The sequence below is a fragment of the Sturnira hondurensis genome, unplaced genomic scaffold (assembly GCF_014824575.4).
Source record: "Sturnira hondurensis isolate 20B ecotype Veracruz unplaced genomic scaffold, ASM1482457v3 Scaffold0024333, whole genome shotgun sequence".
NCBI classification, from domain to species: domain Eukaryota; kingdom Metazoa; phylum Chordata; class Mammalia; order Chiroptera; family Phyllostomidae; genus Sturnira; species Sturnira hondurensis.
This window is the reverse complement of record NW_028096964.1, coordinates 415,793-432,837: the sequence shown is the minus strand read 5'-3', so window position 1 is coordinate 432,837 and position 17,045 is coordinate 415,793. Positions and strand designations below refer to the sequence as shown.

Sequence of the window (17,045 nt, the reverse complement as noted above, 5' to 3'; positions counted from 1 at the left end):
GTAACTCAGAAGGCTTCGACGAATCAAGTTACGTCATAAAACTCCTTCCATTTCAGAGGAAACATCCAGGTTTCCTCTGCTATCTAGGTCATTATTGGTGGGTTCTACTGCTGTTTCTGTCAAAATCTTCTCCACATCTTTTTCCTTCATGTCACTGAGACCATCTCCACTTACTGCTGTGCAGTATGCATTATTGCATATTGTTTGCAACAGTTTTTGACACTGTTTTTAATATTCTGTAACACCTTTGAACTTTTTCACGCAGTCTGGCCAAACATTTCCCCAACACTTATTGATAGTAGCCTGCTGTTGCCATTGCAGGCCGTGCCAATGTAATCAATAACACTGTGACTAGTGACTGACTTCCAGTAGTCCATTATGGTGGTGTTCTCATTGGCATCAAGAACCTCAAAAGCATTGCTATAAAGCTTCCTGGTGTAGTGTCCCATGAAATACGCAGCATTTGGGGGCATGAAGAGAACTTCTATGTCAGGGTGGGCATTTTTGAGTTCTTCATGGCAATGAACTGGAGCATTATCCAAAATTAACAAAATCCTGAGGGCAAAGTTTTTGCCTTGGAAATAGCATTTAGCTTCAGGGATCACGCAGTTGTGGAACCAATCCCAGGCTATTCTGGACTCAAGCTATGCTTTTTTGTTCCACCTCCAGTGGACTGGCATATAGTGCAGGTTTTTCCCTCTAAGTGCTTGAGGGTTTTGTGCTCTGTGTACCATTAAGGGTTTGCACTTAAAGTCTCCCTTGGCATTGGCACATAATAGCAAGGTCGCATGGTCTTTGCATGATTTAAGCCAGGAGTTTTGGAGGCCATTTGTGTTACATAGATTTCTTTGCTAATATTCTTGTAAAATGAGCCTGTCTCATCAACACTGAAAGCCTGCTCTTCCATAATAACCCTATTCATGTGTAATGCTTAGCAGATATTTTAAAAATCCTTTTGCAGCCTCATGATCTACCAAACCTGCTTTGCTGCAAAGTCAACATTTTTCATGTAGTATTGCCTTTTGCTACGTGCAAGTCAACCTGCAGTAGCCGAGAAAGGTTTAACCTTTTCTTGACCGCGGGTAACATGACTATAAATTTCTTTGGCCTTCAGCCTCACAGTGCTGTCCACTACACTCTTTTCATTGGTTGTCATTTTATGGATCCACAAACTTGGCTGTTTTTCCATCTTTTCCATAGATCCATCATGTACTACAGATGTTACTTTAGCACTTTCACAACGGCCTTATATACAGATTAGTGAATCTTGTCCTTTTTCTGGATATTGTTGATTCATTAACATTGAATTCACAGCCAACACCACTATAACTCAGGCCTGCAGAAAGCTTATCTAACACATGTATTTTCTCTGTAAGGCACATTATAGGAGCACTAGACAGTGCTTTAGTACTAGATTGGGGGCCATTTAAAACAATGCAATCAACAAAAAGCACAAAAATGTGACATTAGTAGCCTGTGAAAAGGACACTTGTCTAACATTGTGACTAAAACAAATTGGCACAGAACATGGCCTTGGTTCAAGTTCAGCTGAGAATGCGTGCATAAGGCAATTCAAATTTCTCACTTCAATTCACATATCGATAAATAACTGAGAAAGTGTTGCAAGTACTGACTTTGAGGTTACACATACATTTTACCTAATAAGCGAGTTTGCAAACAAAGAATCAGTGAATGAGGACTAACTATATTTGTGTGGGCCTCTTGGGAAAAGTGTGAGCAGTATCATTTTTAAGCACAAATATGTGTCACCCCAGAGCACAATTTTGTGGGGAAAATTCAAAGGAAATGAGTTAAAGGAAAAAGAAATTAATGTGACATTTCTGACTGTTTAAAGAGCATGTTCATATTTTTCCCCCTTAGGTGGAAAAATGTATATTTTGTCTACTGTATTTAGAGTCTGTTGGATATATTTTTAAAAAAGAATGTTTAAGAGTTCAGTTTTAAAATGTCACCAGGATGTCAGAAATTAACACTTTGAAACTATTTAGCATGAAGATTTTAGATACTAGTACTAAATACACATTTGGTGCATAGACTTTTCTATTCTTTTAGGGAGAGAAGCACAATGAAGTAGGAAGCCACTTTGGTTTTGTTGTTCTACAAAAACAAAACAAATCTGTTCAATTTGGAGGGAAATATGTTAGCACTTTCTTCAAAGAATTTTTGCATTGTATGGGGGGAAGTCTCATTTCCTCCCTCTCCACACCTCTCAACACGCTGGTTTTGTTTTGATTTGTAAAAGATCTGAGCCCTTGGAGATGAAACCACTGTATTACTGAGGGAGGCCTAGTGGAAGGGCCTGATTTCCCCCTAGAGGACAGTACAAAGGGCCTTCATCAAAAATGGTAGAATTCTGGATGATGGTTAAGAGTAACTGCCAAAACTTAAGTCTTCATATGCATTTCAGACACGACAAAAAGCTCTTCTGATGTCTCAAGACTTCTCCCTTGATTGTTCTGTGTAATTGGTACTGTTTCTGGTTTCCTTAATGTCTCTTGCCTTGGGATGCTGCCAATAAATATTTACACGTGTGACGGATAGCCGCCACAATTCTACCTTGCACCAAGCACCTGACAGTCTGCAGGAGCCCTCCTTGCTGCTCTCTACCAGTGGTGGAGGCTGCATTCGCCACAATTCCTTGCCAGCCTACTTATTAGCCGACTTGTGTGTAACCGGTTCTTTTGGTTAATCGGTCATGAAGCACATGGTCTGTATTTGGGAAAAGAAATGTTGCATTGTGATTCCAACAAGCATAACTTACGTTCCTAATTACTTAAAATATTAGAATGTTAGCTCCTCTCTGCCCTGAGCGCGGGGCAGGGAAGAACTCAAGGCACACTGGGTTCTCTCCAGTTCCATTGAGGTTGCTCAGTCACCGAGGCTAAACCCACTCGGGCTCCTCTGGACCTGACTGACGGCCTGTGTCCACGCGGGACGCGTCTGAGGCGGGCCACCAGGTGTCTGCAGGAGCAAGGCGCGCGCGGGCCAGGCCAGGTGGGCCGAGTCGTAGGATGAAAAGAGGAGGTGGCTACGCACGGGGCCAGGTGGGCCGCATTTGTTAGGTCCAGGCAGAGGACCGGAAAAGGCTGCGCGGGGGGCTATCCGGTGCGCGGTCTGAAGACGTCACTTCCTGCGCCCGTCCTCTTCCTGGTGAGGGAAGAGGGCCGGAGATTGGTGCATCCCGGAGGAAGGAAAGAGGGTGAGGAGAAGCATCGCCGAGCGGGCGAACTGCCGGGCGACCAGGGGTGCACCGGGCAGCCGGGATTCCCCCGCCGGAGCCTCTGCTGGGGTTGCGGCGGGTTCGGCTCAGGCACGTCCGCGGCCTCTCCGCTTTGCTCAGTTTCTGTGCTCTGCCGTTGCAGGTCTACCCGGAGCCCCGGAGCGAGAGCGAGTGCCTGAGCAACATCCGCGAGTTTCTTCGAGGCTGCGGGGCCTCCCTGCGCCTGGAGGTGAGCGGGTGCGGCCGCGGGGGTGGTGGAGCAGAAGGTCGCGGGCGTTGGCAGGGGCTAGACGGCCGGGGTACCGGCCCGGGACCCGGTTCGCGGTCCCCCCCAGGTTGTGAGCGCGGTCCCAGGGCTGGGAGGAAACGCTGTACGGAGCCCTATACTTTGCCCTTTTTGCAATGAGAAAAAGTGGTTTCAGTAGCTCTTGGTGCCGGTGATTCGCATTTTCGACAACTATTTATCACGGGTGCGATCTGATTCCTTGGCACCTGTCTCACCTTTAACTGCTTTTAGGGGTTCTCCAACGATTCGCGACTAAATCTGGGTGAGCGCGTCAGAATCCCTAGAAGAAAAAGCCGTACGGAAATAAAATGGGTCCCAAATCATCTTACCGCCTCAGTCCTTAATGTGTGTTTTTTTTCCCCAGAAATTAGGTGGTTTTCACTCTAATATTTGATGTTTAGTTTAGAGAAATACTTACCTATGTCTGGGGGAGCACACTGGGTGGTATGTCTTTTACGTTGCTTAAGGTTTTGTTGTTACACTAAATAGAGCCTTTCAGGGGAAGCTCTCTGGAAACTTCTCTTTTTCATCTAATTTTAACATGTGATTTGTCTTAATCTTGGGGTAGTGCTTTAGATCCAGAAATCTAGCTATACTTTTACTTCAGAATTACAGGCTGATGTGGCTTTAGTCAGTTCGGTGTTTAAATCTTGCCATTTCTGCCATTTCTATTTGAGCACGCTCAGCCTTTGTTTCATTACGTGAGAAGTGAGCGTTATACTGAGCTCCTAGGTAACAGCATATGAAAGCATCCCTAACAGAACCTGGTATAAGATGGACCCATAAAGGCTTTCCGTCCCAGAAGGATAGTCTCTCAGTGTAGGTTTCTTGGAGGGGGTGGAAGTTTAGAAGTCATCCACTGTATAAGGGAAGGTTACAAGGAAAGCTTATCGGTTATTTGAAATTGACACGTAGGAATTCATGGAGATGAATATAACTGCTTTTATGGGTGATTGAAAACAGGTATTTTATTGAGGGTAGGATATGATGTCTGTAAGGAAATCATGTTCAGAGAAGTGAGACTGCCTGGTGGAGACTCCAAAGGCTGCAGGGCTGTCTAGGAGGGGAGACGAGATTTCAGACAGGGCCTTATCCTCTGCTCCATGGGATTTGTTGTTTTATCATTGAACTTCCTTATTGGGCTGTGGTAATATGCTTTGCTTGTAGAAATTTTTGCTTTTTCTTAACCTTTGTTGTGGGGTTTTATTATCCTTTTCAAATTAATGACTTGTTCATTTATATTAAATTTGGAACTCAGTTTGCACATAAGATTATAATCTGACAACTTCAGTATAAGACTTTTAAGGAAATTAAAAAAAATCCTTAGTTTTCCAGAGGTTGCTTTTGAAATGTCATATAGTGACTTTTTAAAAAGAATTAAGAGTTTAAATAAACTCTTTTTAAAAGATGTTTTAGAAAAGAGTTTAACTGACATATCCCAAGCATCTAGAACAATGCTTGACACATAGTAGACCTTCAATAATTGATTGATGAACTTGAAGTTGAGTTGATAGCAGTTTTTTTAAGCTAAAGGGAAATTTGTGCTGTTTTTAAAGACTAAATATGATATCTGTTAAACTTCAAATAGAGACATATTTCGTTAGCATTCTATCAAGGTCTGTTGTAAGTCACCCTTAAAACGCCTGATTACATTGTAGATAATAAAAATTTTAAAAAATGGCACATCAAAAACCTTTTAAATTGTCACTCTGATTTTTATGAAGTTACTCTAAAAAAGGAGTTTGTGTGGACCCAGTTTGGGCTTCCAGGCTTGTTCTCATCTGTGGTGTGAAGGGACAGGTCTGTTCCTTAGAAGATGGCCTTGCACTTGTACCACAGTGCAGCAATTTCCCAGTGATTTAAAAAAAAATGTATGGAGAAAGAAAGTGAATGGGGAAGGGGCCTTGGCACTTTTGAAATGCATTCTAGATTTTACACATTTTTATAAAATTTTGGAAGACTGACAGGAAACCTTTTGAAATTATAAACACAAAACTTAAAACTGATAGCTTGTATTCTAGATTGTTTTTTGTTTTATAGTTATAAGTATCAAAGTGTTTTTTTCCAGGGATTTGGCTAGACTGACTTCTTTGTAACAGGCTCTCTAATTTTGGTGTATGTATTTTCTTATTTGCCACTGTTTTAAACTATGCTAAGATTTTTTTTAAGGAAAAGAGGAAGTGAACATTGTAATTACTTTTTCTGTTGTTTTAATGCATACCCATTTTAACTACCTGTGGAAAATCAGGTATTATGCTCCAACGAGTTGTTCTGATCATGAAAGGAATTTTAATTTTGAAGGAATATTGTACAGTTTGCATTTATTGTTAGAACAGTGCCTTGTGTTTTAGTTGCTAAATAGGTAGTAGCTATTATTGTAATCGTTTTTGGGGGTAGTTTGAACCACATTGTTGTGTATTTTTTTACAAAATTTTTACTCAGTAATCCATATTCATTGTATAAAATTCAAGAAATAGAGAAATGTAAGAAAAAAAGGAAAAAAGTTTAGTGTTACATCTAGAGATAGTGTTAAAATTACTATATATATTTTCAGTCTTTTTTCCCCTTTTGTACATAGGTAAGTATACTTTTAAAATATTCATGATATCATAGTATACATAATGCTTTGTAACATGCTTTGAATTAATATAGTGTGACTGTTCCCTCATGTTAAATATCTGTTTACTTACTTTTAAAGAGTGCCTAAGTTCCTAGTGGTAATTCCCATTTTTGGATATAGAAGTTATTTCTAAGTTTTCACTATTGTGAGCATTGACCTGTGTGACAAACATTTCTGAACAAAATCCTTCATTGTTTATTATGTTTTTAGTAGAAATTTCCTGATGGGGCACTGGTAGGTCAAAGGTAGGGGCTTTTAAAGGTTTTGAACACCCCACGGCCCAGTTTTCTCCAGAGACGGTTTTACCACTTCGCCTTTGCCCAGGAGCAGTGTTGCTCCGTTCCAGTCCTGGGACTGCTTGTGCTGTTCCTTTTCTCTTTCACCTAGGAAGAGGAAAACCTCTTTCGATAAACAGTTTGGCTTTTCTTGTATTGTTGACAGTGCCCTATTCCTAGGTACACGGTAGACTAAGGCAGAGTGAGGTACTCAAGGTTTCCCCGCACTGGACTTCTGGGATGTGAAAGAAAAGCTGCTAGAGTGGGAAATGTAAGTTGAAAACCTCAGACATTTGCAGTTACCTTCCGCTTTCTCACGAGTAACTGCTCAGAGTATGGAAAGGTATTCATTCAGGTGGGCTCTCCAGCACTGTGATCAACTGGGCTGATTTAGTGAGTGAGAGTGAGGTTTTGGGAGAGAAATTGGCTTTTGTATTTCTAAAACACTCATCTTATGTGTGTTTTCCCAAAGGACAAGCTTATTTATGATACTTCTTTGCCCTAATGCTCAATTCTCTTCTAGATTTTTAGCGAAGGTTTGGATTGAGATGTCATCCAAAAGAATATTTTAAAATACTATTAAAATAATTAATGTATGCTTATGTGGAAGCTCAAAACTTGTTGATGCAGGCTTAAGAATTAATTTGAATAAAGATAAAAGTGTATCTATAGTGTTTTCTCTAGGAATGGAATACCCCACCCAAGTGCTACCTTCATCCTGGATTCAGACAATAGTTAAACTGTTTACTGCAGCTTTGCATTTTATAAGGCCACATAGCAGTCTTTCTTCTTAGCTAGTCATCTCCTGCGTTATTGATTAGGTGGTAAGCTGGAAATAGTAGGTAATGACAATAGTGTTTATTGATTGACTTACTGAATAAACTTTTGAAATCAGCTTATGCCTTTATCAGAATTTGCCTTTTTAAGTTGTTGTTAAAGTTAAAAAAGGGTCATTTGAGAGGGGAAAAGGGTATTCTGTAAATATTTTGTAGGTACCTAAAAGCAAAAGAAGCCAAATTCTGCTCAGACATTATAATTCTATTTTAATTTTTCCTGGCAAAAAGTATCAAAGTTGACTCTGTCTTATCTCTTAGCTCCTTGTCAGACTGTCTTGTGGGGAGCAGTTAGTCACCTCTGTGTCTGGGCTGCTTTTTCGGTGTAGATAACTAGATCTTGCCTCCAGTTTCAGGTCTTTGGGTGTGTAGTGTTTTTGCAATCCAGATAGACTGCATTGTCTGTCTAGATCAGCACTATCTGATAGAAATAGAATGCAAGCCATATTTGTAATTTAAAATGTTCAATAACACATTAAAAAAGTGAAAAGAAACATGAAATTAATTTTAATAATGCATTTTCTTTAACCCACTGTACCCATAATGATGTTCTTTCAACCTATAGTTAATAGAAAAATATTAATGAGCTTGTTTCTTTGTTTTTTCACATTGTAAAATCTGGTGTGTATTTGTCACACTCACAGCACATCTCACTTTGGATTAGCAGCATTTCAAGTGTTCAACAGCTCACACAGGGAGTGGTCCCATGTTGGGCAGTGCAAGTATAGATCAGTGAAGAGGCTGGAGAAATACAGTCATCTTTGAAATTAAATGGGATTAACATTTGTTGAGTATGAATGATGTGCCTATGCATTTCATTTATATTCTTTTCTTTAATCCTCCCAACTATCCTGCAGAGAAGATGGTACTTTCTCCATTTTTCTGATGAGGTGATTGAGACTTTGGATGATTAAGAGGTTCCAGGTCATAGCCCAACAAGAGAGAGTCAGGAGCTGAACTTGGATCCCATGGCTCCATAGACTGGGCTCTTGCAAGCATGCTGCCACTTGGAGTGGAGGTAGTTGAACTGTTTAATGATTGTAAGGCAGTACTGTTAGCCTGACTTCTAGCAAGGATCATAGATAAGTTCTCGGGAGAATTCAGCTGGTGGCAGGACTGGCCTTGTGGGTGTGTGACCCTTGTAGTCAGTGACACATGGCTCTGCATTTGGTTTAATGTTCTGCTGTCCCGATCTCAAATTCTTAAAACACACTGAACAAGGAACTCTGCATTTTCACTTTGTGCTGGATCATGTAAATTGTGGAGTTGTTCAGCTTGGTGGCATTATTCTTAGAGGTATATGATAGATAACCAGAATAAGCAGCATTTTCTCAGTGCTTATTATGTCCTGGACTCTCTTCTGGATGTGTGTTAAACTTAATTTTTAAGCAACTCTATTAGGTTATTATCCCTAAACCATGATTAGAAAAACTAAGGCACTGGGAAGTTTAGCACCTTCCCAAAATCCAGAACATTCCACTGTCCCTCCTCACTAGAGGACTGAACCGTGAAGACCCCGAAGAGACCCAGGAATAGATTAAGTTGGAATTAAGTGTAAACAGGGAAAGGCGCAGGTGGTTCCTTTGATCTGTTGTGTTAATAAGGCTAAAGCCCAGGCAGGCTGGGTAAGCCTAATAGACTGTATTCCTGATCCTGGGCAAGAGGAGGTGGAGGAACAAGAATAAGACATGATGCATATCTCAGTCCACATCCATGCCTGCTGTGAGAGTGCTTCTGCTAGGTACTCAAGATGGTATCTTTTGTGCACTAAAAATTGCCCCAGCTCCCTAGGCAGTCACCATTCCACCTGTCTGTCTGTGTAATGACAGGAGGTAGGATACACTCAGGGTTTTGTTTAAGGACCCTTTTGAGAAAGCCTTCCTCTGGGGTTGGGATGATAAGAAGCTGGGAGTGGGAGCTAGTATGTGTTCCCCAGTGGAACTTCCGGTGAAAGGGCAGGAAGAGGCTCCTAGGGCACGTTCTCACTTTGCAGCTAACTCTTCCAGTGCCTCCACGAAGGGGACTTAGCTAGAGCTGAGTGAGCATCAGGCCAGATATTTGTAAGGTTTCTGCAAAGCCAGGGTTGTAGTATTCAGTGAAACTTCTACTTCCTCTCCTAGGTACCGGTTTAGTAACATGACCTAGCCCATGATTCTGATTTAGCACTTGATGTAGGACACATACTTAGGTCTGCCTGCCAGGTCTCCTTGGGTAACCACTGTAAGTTGTTTCAATGCAGCCAGTCAGGATCACCTAAGAGTTGTATAACTCGTATCTTGATTAGTTATTTAGCAAGTACTGGCATTACTTACTCCATGTAGTATGATAGCGAGGCCATTTTGCTACTATGTAAATACGACCTCTGGGCTAGAGGCGTAGGATTTAGAGGATGCCAAAGGCATGCCATTAGGTTGCATTTGAAAACTTCCTTTTGTTCAAGTAAGGTGTGTATGTAGCATATTCCAAGGCTTAGAAAGAAACTGTTTCTGTCCCTCTCCTACCCCAGAAGCAAACTTTTAACACTTGGCCCTTAGTCTTGGTCTTCACTTTAGTATTGATTCCACCTGCTGTGTGTCTCGTCATGTAGTGCTGCCATCTGTGGGATAGCCCAAGTGGTGTCCAGCCGGGTGTCCTGCGGGTCTGCCTGTCCTTGATCCCCATCATTCAGAGGGTTGTGCCCAGGACCTTGCCATAGTGGTTGGGACTTCTCTAGGTCCACTCCTACCTGCCCTCCCCTGTGCTCTGGACTTTCTGTTCCAGGCATGTCAGACTATTTGAGATGTCTGAGTAGCATTTATTGATTGTTTAATTTTACAAATAGTGGCCTGTATTCTGTACCAGGCATTGTTCTGTTGGCTTCACTTGTATGAACTTGCTTAAACCTTGTAATGACTTTCACATTAGAAGAGAGGTTTAGGAACAGAGCCATGGCCATTCAGCAGCTGAGGGGTAGGGCCAGGTTCAAATGGGCGGTTCCTGCATCTACCCTGGGGGCCGATCCTGGTGCCCATCCTGTCTCTGTGCTAGGAGCCCCTTCTTCAGGTGGCTCTCTGCATGGTTTTCCCAAGGTGTTTCAGCCTGTTTTTGCTGTTTGCCTCTGTCAACACAGCATCATTACTTGTACCTGTGTCTCCCTGGTCTGCTCCCTGAGGTCAGGTTCTGTGTCTTTGCTTACTATTCAGGTTTCTGGTGTCTCTCACTTCACAGGCACCAAGTGGGTATTTGTTCAATTGGTAAAAACCCTACGGGGTGCCCCATCCAGACCATTGGTTAGAGGGGCTTAGCATTCTGTAGAGTCCTGTCTGTTCTCTCCCAATTTAGGCCCCCCCCCCACTTCCCCATTCACATTTTTTCCTTTTTATCATTACTCCTTAAATTTTTCTTTTATTCTTTCAGGGCCTTGCTTCATGAACTACTTCTAACTAAAGTAAAACTGAAAAGGTAGCTCATTTCCCCTCATTTTATGAAGTAGCTGTCTGCTGATCAGGATAAACTAGGGTCGCTTGAGAGGCTAGCCCTGCTGTGCAGCCTGACCATAGCTGAGGCATTGTTATGGGTCCTGGATCTTCTTAGGTGATGGCTTACCTTTTGCAGAGCACAGCAGGAGGCAGCCTGGGGGCCTGGCAGTTCTGGTTTTAGCATCCTAGAGTTTTAAGATCAGGAAGGACCTTGAGCCTGGTTAAAAACTGGATTTGACAAATTTCTATAGATCTGGTATAAGAGAAGCTGAGGATGTCCCATAGAGAGCAGCTGTGGAACAGAAGCTCTGTGCAGCGTTTTGCCCCTCCACTGGGGGTGATGTACCACAAAGTGCCCGGAGCTTTCTTGGATTCCTTACACGTGGACAGGACATTTCTGTAGTTCCCCCTGTGGGAGGCTGTAGGAGAATCTGGAGGAGGGGAGGCCTGTGTGTTGAAGAACTCCACCTGTGCCTCTATTATCAACCTTTTGTCTCCACGCTGGAAGGGGCCCAGAATCTTTTTCTCCTGTTACAAACTAGTCATAGCCTGTTGGTTTTGGCTCAGGTAGAGGCATCTGATCAATGTAAGATGTGTCAGTGTTAGATATACATTCTGCATGTGTGTGGAGTGTAAGGAGGGCCATGCTTGCTGAGGGTGGGGCGGGGCTGTGCTAGACTCTTAGAGCCAGTGGTGTGCTTCCCGCTGTCACTGCAGGCGCTGCTGCTGCTGCTGCTGCTCTCTGCTGGCCTTTCTGGGCCGGCCATGTACGGGTATTGATGGGAAGGCCTCTCACTAGCCTCAGATGCATCATCATTGGCCCAGAGTAGGGGAAAGTGTGTTTTTTATGTGTATGAAACATGCCTTATTTTGAATATTCTTAGGTCACACATGTATTTTTCATTTCACAATTGAACAAGGATGTTCAGTGTTGGCCAATTGGTGGGAAAATTTTTTAAAAAAGATTTTGTGTATTTATTTTTAAACAGATAAGAACAGATACTACAGTTGATCTTAGCCAAAAGGCTGAGAAGAGATTGTATTTATTTTTAGAAAGAGGGGAAGGGAGGAAGAGAGAGAGGGCAGGAAACACTGATGTGGGAGAGATACATCAGTCAGCTGCCTCTCGCACACCTCTGTACCTGGGGACCTGGCCACTCAGACATGTGCCCTGACATGGAATCTCTCAGTTTGCAGGCCGACACTCAGTCCTCTGAGCCACACCAGCCAGTTTGGTGGGGAAAAATCTCTCTCAGGGGTTCATGTTCTTACTTTTCAGTAAGGTCTTGTGAAAAATGAAATAATGTCAGTCATGAGCAGTGAGTGGGAACATAAGAATCCGGAACTCACATGCATGTGTGGTCTTGAGAATGCTGAGGTAGCATGACTGCCCGTTTCTCTGGCCATAGGAAATTCCAGTCAGTTGGTGTGGTGTTTTGCCTTTGACGTCATTCCCTTCTGTATTTCCTATTTCTCACCTTTTCAAAGTCTAGTACAACAGGTTTCTTTGAATATCTTTTAGTCATCACTTTCTTACTTTCACTTAAAAACAAATCAGCAAAATCCCAGTTGGTCTTGTAGGAAGGAGAAATTCTCACCCTTCTTTTTCCTGACAGGTACTTGTCCTGCAGTTTGTGACCCCAAAGAATTCCTTTTAAGTCCTAGGAGCCAGCGAGGGCAAGTTCCTGGAAATAACTACAAAACAAAATCCAGGGCCTTTTAGATTATATTTAGATGTGAAGTCTGCATTTATTATGTTTAAAAAATAACTTTCTAACCAGAATATTTATAGTAGTTTATATTGGGTCCTTGAGTTGATTGGTCCTTGAGTTGAGAAGTGATACAATATTACTTCTTGTGACCACTGATATTTTCTACCTTGATAGGAATGGAGTGTGTAAGCTTGCTTTTCAGGGAAGACTAAGGGGTTAGAATGGGTAGTATCCTCTTGGGTTGCAGAGTGTGGAGCTTCTATAATAAAATACTGATTCCAGAGTCCCCTTGGTTAGTTTTCTGATTTAATCAGTTTGGTGTTTAAGCTGAGCCAGCTGGATCATTAAAATTAGGGTGTGGTGGGGTCAGGAGAGATCAGGCTGGGAGAGGGAACCACATGATTCTCCCATGCTTGAAGAGCCAAGAATCCTGCCCAGCTTAGGCAAGGCAGAGAGGAAAGTATACTTTTCTCCATTCTTTTCATGGCAAAACCAGGTCAGCCGAGCTGTGGTGGGAATTTGAGAGAAATCCATGTGGCAGCAATTGAGATCTTGAAGAAGTGATATTGAGCCTGTCAGAATTGTTCAACTGATTTCTAATTTATAGGAAAGATCTGTGGATGATGAGTGAAACGCTTTTCTACTTAAAAGAGGGATCGGGGTGGTTAGGGAATGCTAGAGAGAGCCTCATACCATGCCCTCCCCCTTTTTCTTACCTTGAAAAATTTAAAAATAACAGAAAGGTTGGAAGGCTAGTGTAAACATCCTGTACCTTCACTTAGGCTGCTCTGTAGACACTTTCACCTCTTCGTTCTCTGAGTGTTTGGGCACATTTGTATTTCGTTACCCATCCAGGGGTGTCCAACCTGTGGCTAGCAGGCTGCATGCAGCCCAGATGGCCGTGAAGTGAAAGCAGCCCAACACAAAATTTTCGTAAAACATTATGAGGTTTTTTTTTGTGATTACGTGTCACAATGTAATTAATGTGGGGCCCAAGAACAACTCTTCTTCTGGTGTGGCTCAGAGACACCAAAAGGTTGGGCACCCATGAATGTGGTGTGCCACACAGTGCTTGCCTTTAAATGCTCAGTATGCGCATTGTTTAAACGAGAACATTCTCCTATATAACCAAGGTACTGTTGGCATACCCAAGACCTTTTCCATTGCCTTAGAAGTGCTACGTCATATATACAGTTCATATTTGCACTTGTGCAGTGGTCTCCAAGTGACTGTTATAGCTTTTCTTTCTTTTTCTTAATATAGGCTCCAAACAAGGAGTCTTGCATTGTATTTGGTTTGTCGTGTCTTGTTAGTCTCTTTCATTTCCAGAAGAGTTCCTCTACCTTTATCATTTATGCCCGACAATTTTGAGGAATACAGGGGTGGTTATGTAGAGTGTCACAGCCTAGATAGGATCTGATTCTATGCAGGAATCCTACACAAGTGATGTTGGTAATCCCGTGGGTCAGATCCGAGCGAGCGTCCTGTCAACACACTCCGTACTGCCAGTGCTGAGTTCCCTCACTTAGCTAAGGTGATGTTCTCCACATCTCTCAGTTGTAAAGATGCCCTTTTCTTTAGTACTTAGTATGTATTCTGTAGGCGACGCCCCCAAAACCTTTCACCTGATGCTCCTAGAACCCCCTGATCATCCTTCCCGAGTTAGTGTTACTCATGGTGTTAGCCAGGTGGTATGAGACTGCCTTTGAAACCTCAGGCTCTGTTCAGGAAAGGACATTTGAGGGTGGTGTTGGGCATCTAAACTAGAAAGTTGGGCGCATTTTGGCATGTGGAAGAGAAGACATTACCTCTTCTTTCAAGAATCTGAACACTTTTGTAAATTTAGTCACCTGTTTTTGAGTTCTGTATTACCTTTGTACGAGCTTTTCATCATCAAGCAAGCGATCGTTCTCTGACTCACACTGAAGCCATGACTTCAGTTTTATCCATGTGGACTTCAGATGTGAATATAAAAAAGTTAATTGAAGAAAAAGGAACAAACAGGACATTTCCATTGTATGAATGAAAAGAAGTGATAGAAATCCAGAGGAGCTAGAAATGTAATAATAAGTTTAAAAACTTCATACCAGCAACTTAATAATAATATCAAATGCTTGCTGAGTGGCTCCTAAATACTAGAACAGCCACAGGGCGATGCAGTAAGGTAGATACAGCTGTATGGGCAGCTGTAAGGTAGATACAGCTGTAAGGGCAGCTGTAAGAAGCTGTGAGGGCAATGCTGCGACATGGCCTCAGGAGACTGAGGAGAAACTGAGATCTAGAGAGGCTGAGAAATATGCCTTATATGTGACATTTACTAAGTGCAGAGTTGGTATTTGAATCAGGCTTATAGAGATTCTATAACTTCTAAATTTAGAATTGAAGCTCAGCTGAACCAAGGGGGTGGTGGCATTACAGTTGGTGGAAGCTCTGTGAACAGGAAGAGGATGGAGGGAAGATTAGGGACCCTCAGACAGTTGGTCTTTTCAGGGATCTCGACAAATGTAGTGTCCATAATGTTCATGTATTTTGAATTCTCAATGAGTGTGTTAACTAATCTCCATCATGCAACTGAGGTAGAATGTACCTAAGATTTAGGATGTTTAATTGTAAACTCTTACTTTTCTATATATCCCCCATCACTTTGGATGTGGTGGATAACTCAGTTAAAGCCATTCAGCATAGCGAAGGATTTATAACCAGGAGAATAAAGAAAGTAGAGCTAATGGAACATTAACAACTTTATTTAAAACTTGAGTGAATTCTATTTTTGTTGCATTTGCTAACTGTTTATCTGTTGTTGGTGAATTTATTAAAAATTCAAATTGCACAACAGCTGGATTTTGTGTGTGTGTCCTGGTTATAGTGTAAAAAGCATTTTTTAAAATTATGGATCATGGTCAGGAGTTTAAAGAACATCAATTAATTGCAGGTGTTTGAAGAATTAGGACAAAGCAGTTTAGGGGATTGAAAGTGTGTGTAGTAAGAAGTTTCATGTTGTCCCAACTTCAAATTTGAGATGTCTTTGCCAAGACAAGACCTGAAAACTTAGCTCCTTCCTGGTTTTCACAACTTGTCTGAATTGTAGTTAAGAACTGGCATGTGGAAGAGGAGAAGGTCATTTCATACATGACTGGGAATGTTCTTAGGAAGGTTGCTGCATCATCCACATGGGATGAGAACATGGCTTTTTTTTTCTCTTTCCCGACCAGAGCATTTATTGTGTTCTGAAGAATGTGATATAGAAGAGCAGCTTTGTGTTTCATTCTAGTGGAGAATAGGGAGGTGTTTCTTGGGGTGATGTTAGACCTCACGATTTATGAGGACGCTCCTGTGCCCTGCCCTGCCCTGAGGGAATGCACAGATGCACAGGATGTCTCTGCTGGACGTGTTAAAGAGCGTTGTGTAGCAAATAAAATGAATGCACATAACTGGGATACAGGCAGTTCTTCTAAGCCTGCGAGAGGGACAGTTACATGGGGTTGGGATTTAGGGACAGAAAGAGACCTTTCAGATGACCAGGCTTGAAAAAACAATGGACGAAACACCTGCTGGGGCAAGCCTGTCACTTCTTCTGGTTGGCTTTCAGCTTCTGAAGTTGATTTGTTGAGTTGAACCAACAAAATGTACTGGATTTGATGAATCATCCTAAATAGAAATTGATGGGGAATATGAATTTTGGCATTCTGGGGTCTGTTTAGGGCATGTGATAACGTCTTACTTTGGGGGGCAGTGTTAGTGTGTTGGAGACTATACTAGGCGAGGAAGGAGAATGCTCAGCCTAGACAGGTGCCAAAAATTTTAGAAAGCATACATATATTTTAAAGTCAATAGAGATCGGGCTCAGCAGTAGGGACTCAAATACAGCCCTAAAAGGTAGAGCTAAGACCAATAAATGGTAAAGCGGGCTGGGGCCAGCTGTCATGTTGTGTCGCTGTGCCCATGCCAGTGGGTGTCACTGAGTGCTTCTTTTGAAGTAAGTGCACAGTGCATGTATACTGGGGACTGGAAGTCACACAGAGAAGCATTTAAAAGTATTGGGTCCTAATTTTTTTAAAAAACAAACCTGTTCAGAATGAAAATATTTGGTCTTAAGCTTATGTTTTTCTTTCTCTCTCAAAGTGTCTGCACATGAGGATGTTTTCACGGCATCTACCCTCAAGCCTCATGTCAAGCACTGTCTACTGTTCTGTCCTTTCTGATCACTCAAACTTCCCTTGACCTTTTCGTATCGCATGGTGAAAGTTATATGGGCATAGTATTGAGTAGTTTATAAAGTACTTGTACTTTCTCTTGTTATCCTTATGATAGCTAACAGTTATAAAGCCCTCTGAAGTCTTCTAATTCACTTTCTGTGTCCACCTGTGGCTTCCTTCATTTGGATCTCTGTGAAAGGGAAGGATTAAGTATACTTGCCCTGCCTCCCAAATCCCTTACAACCCCTCTCTATACCAGTTTTTACTAATTGCTTTGCTTGGTGATTTTTGATTTTTCAGTAGTTACTTCAATAAATTTAAATAATATACCAGAAACCTGTATTTATTGAGTTTTTTATATATAATAAAATATAATAATATGTAAAAATATAATAATATCCCAGAAACCTGTATTTCTAGTTGT

General features: G+C 41.9%; 1 protein-coding gene and 1 pseudogene across 4 annotated transcripts in view; one reads left to right on the top strand and one right to left on the bottom strand.

Moving 5' to 3' along the window:
• Nucleotides 1-17,045, top strand: part of ARHGEF7 (Rho guanine nucleotide exchange factor 7) — a 129,301-nt gene that overhangs the window by 24,646 nt on the left and 87,610 nt on the right. For all 4 annotated transcript variants that reach the window (XM_037038360.1, XM_037038357.1, XM_037038358.1 and 1 more), the window contains exon 2: nucleotides 3,384-3,470. In XM_037038360.1, the coding sequence (XP_036894255.1) occupies nucleotides 3,384-3,470 (87 nt within the window). The remainder of the gene's footprint in view (nucleotides 1-3,383; nucleotides 3,471-17,045) is intronic.
• On the bottom strand, nucleotides 11,640-11,751 carry LOC118981573 (uncharacterized; annotated as a pseudogene).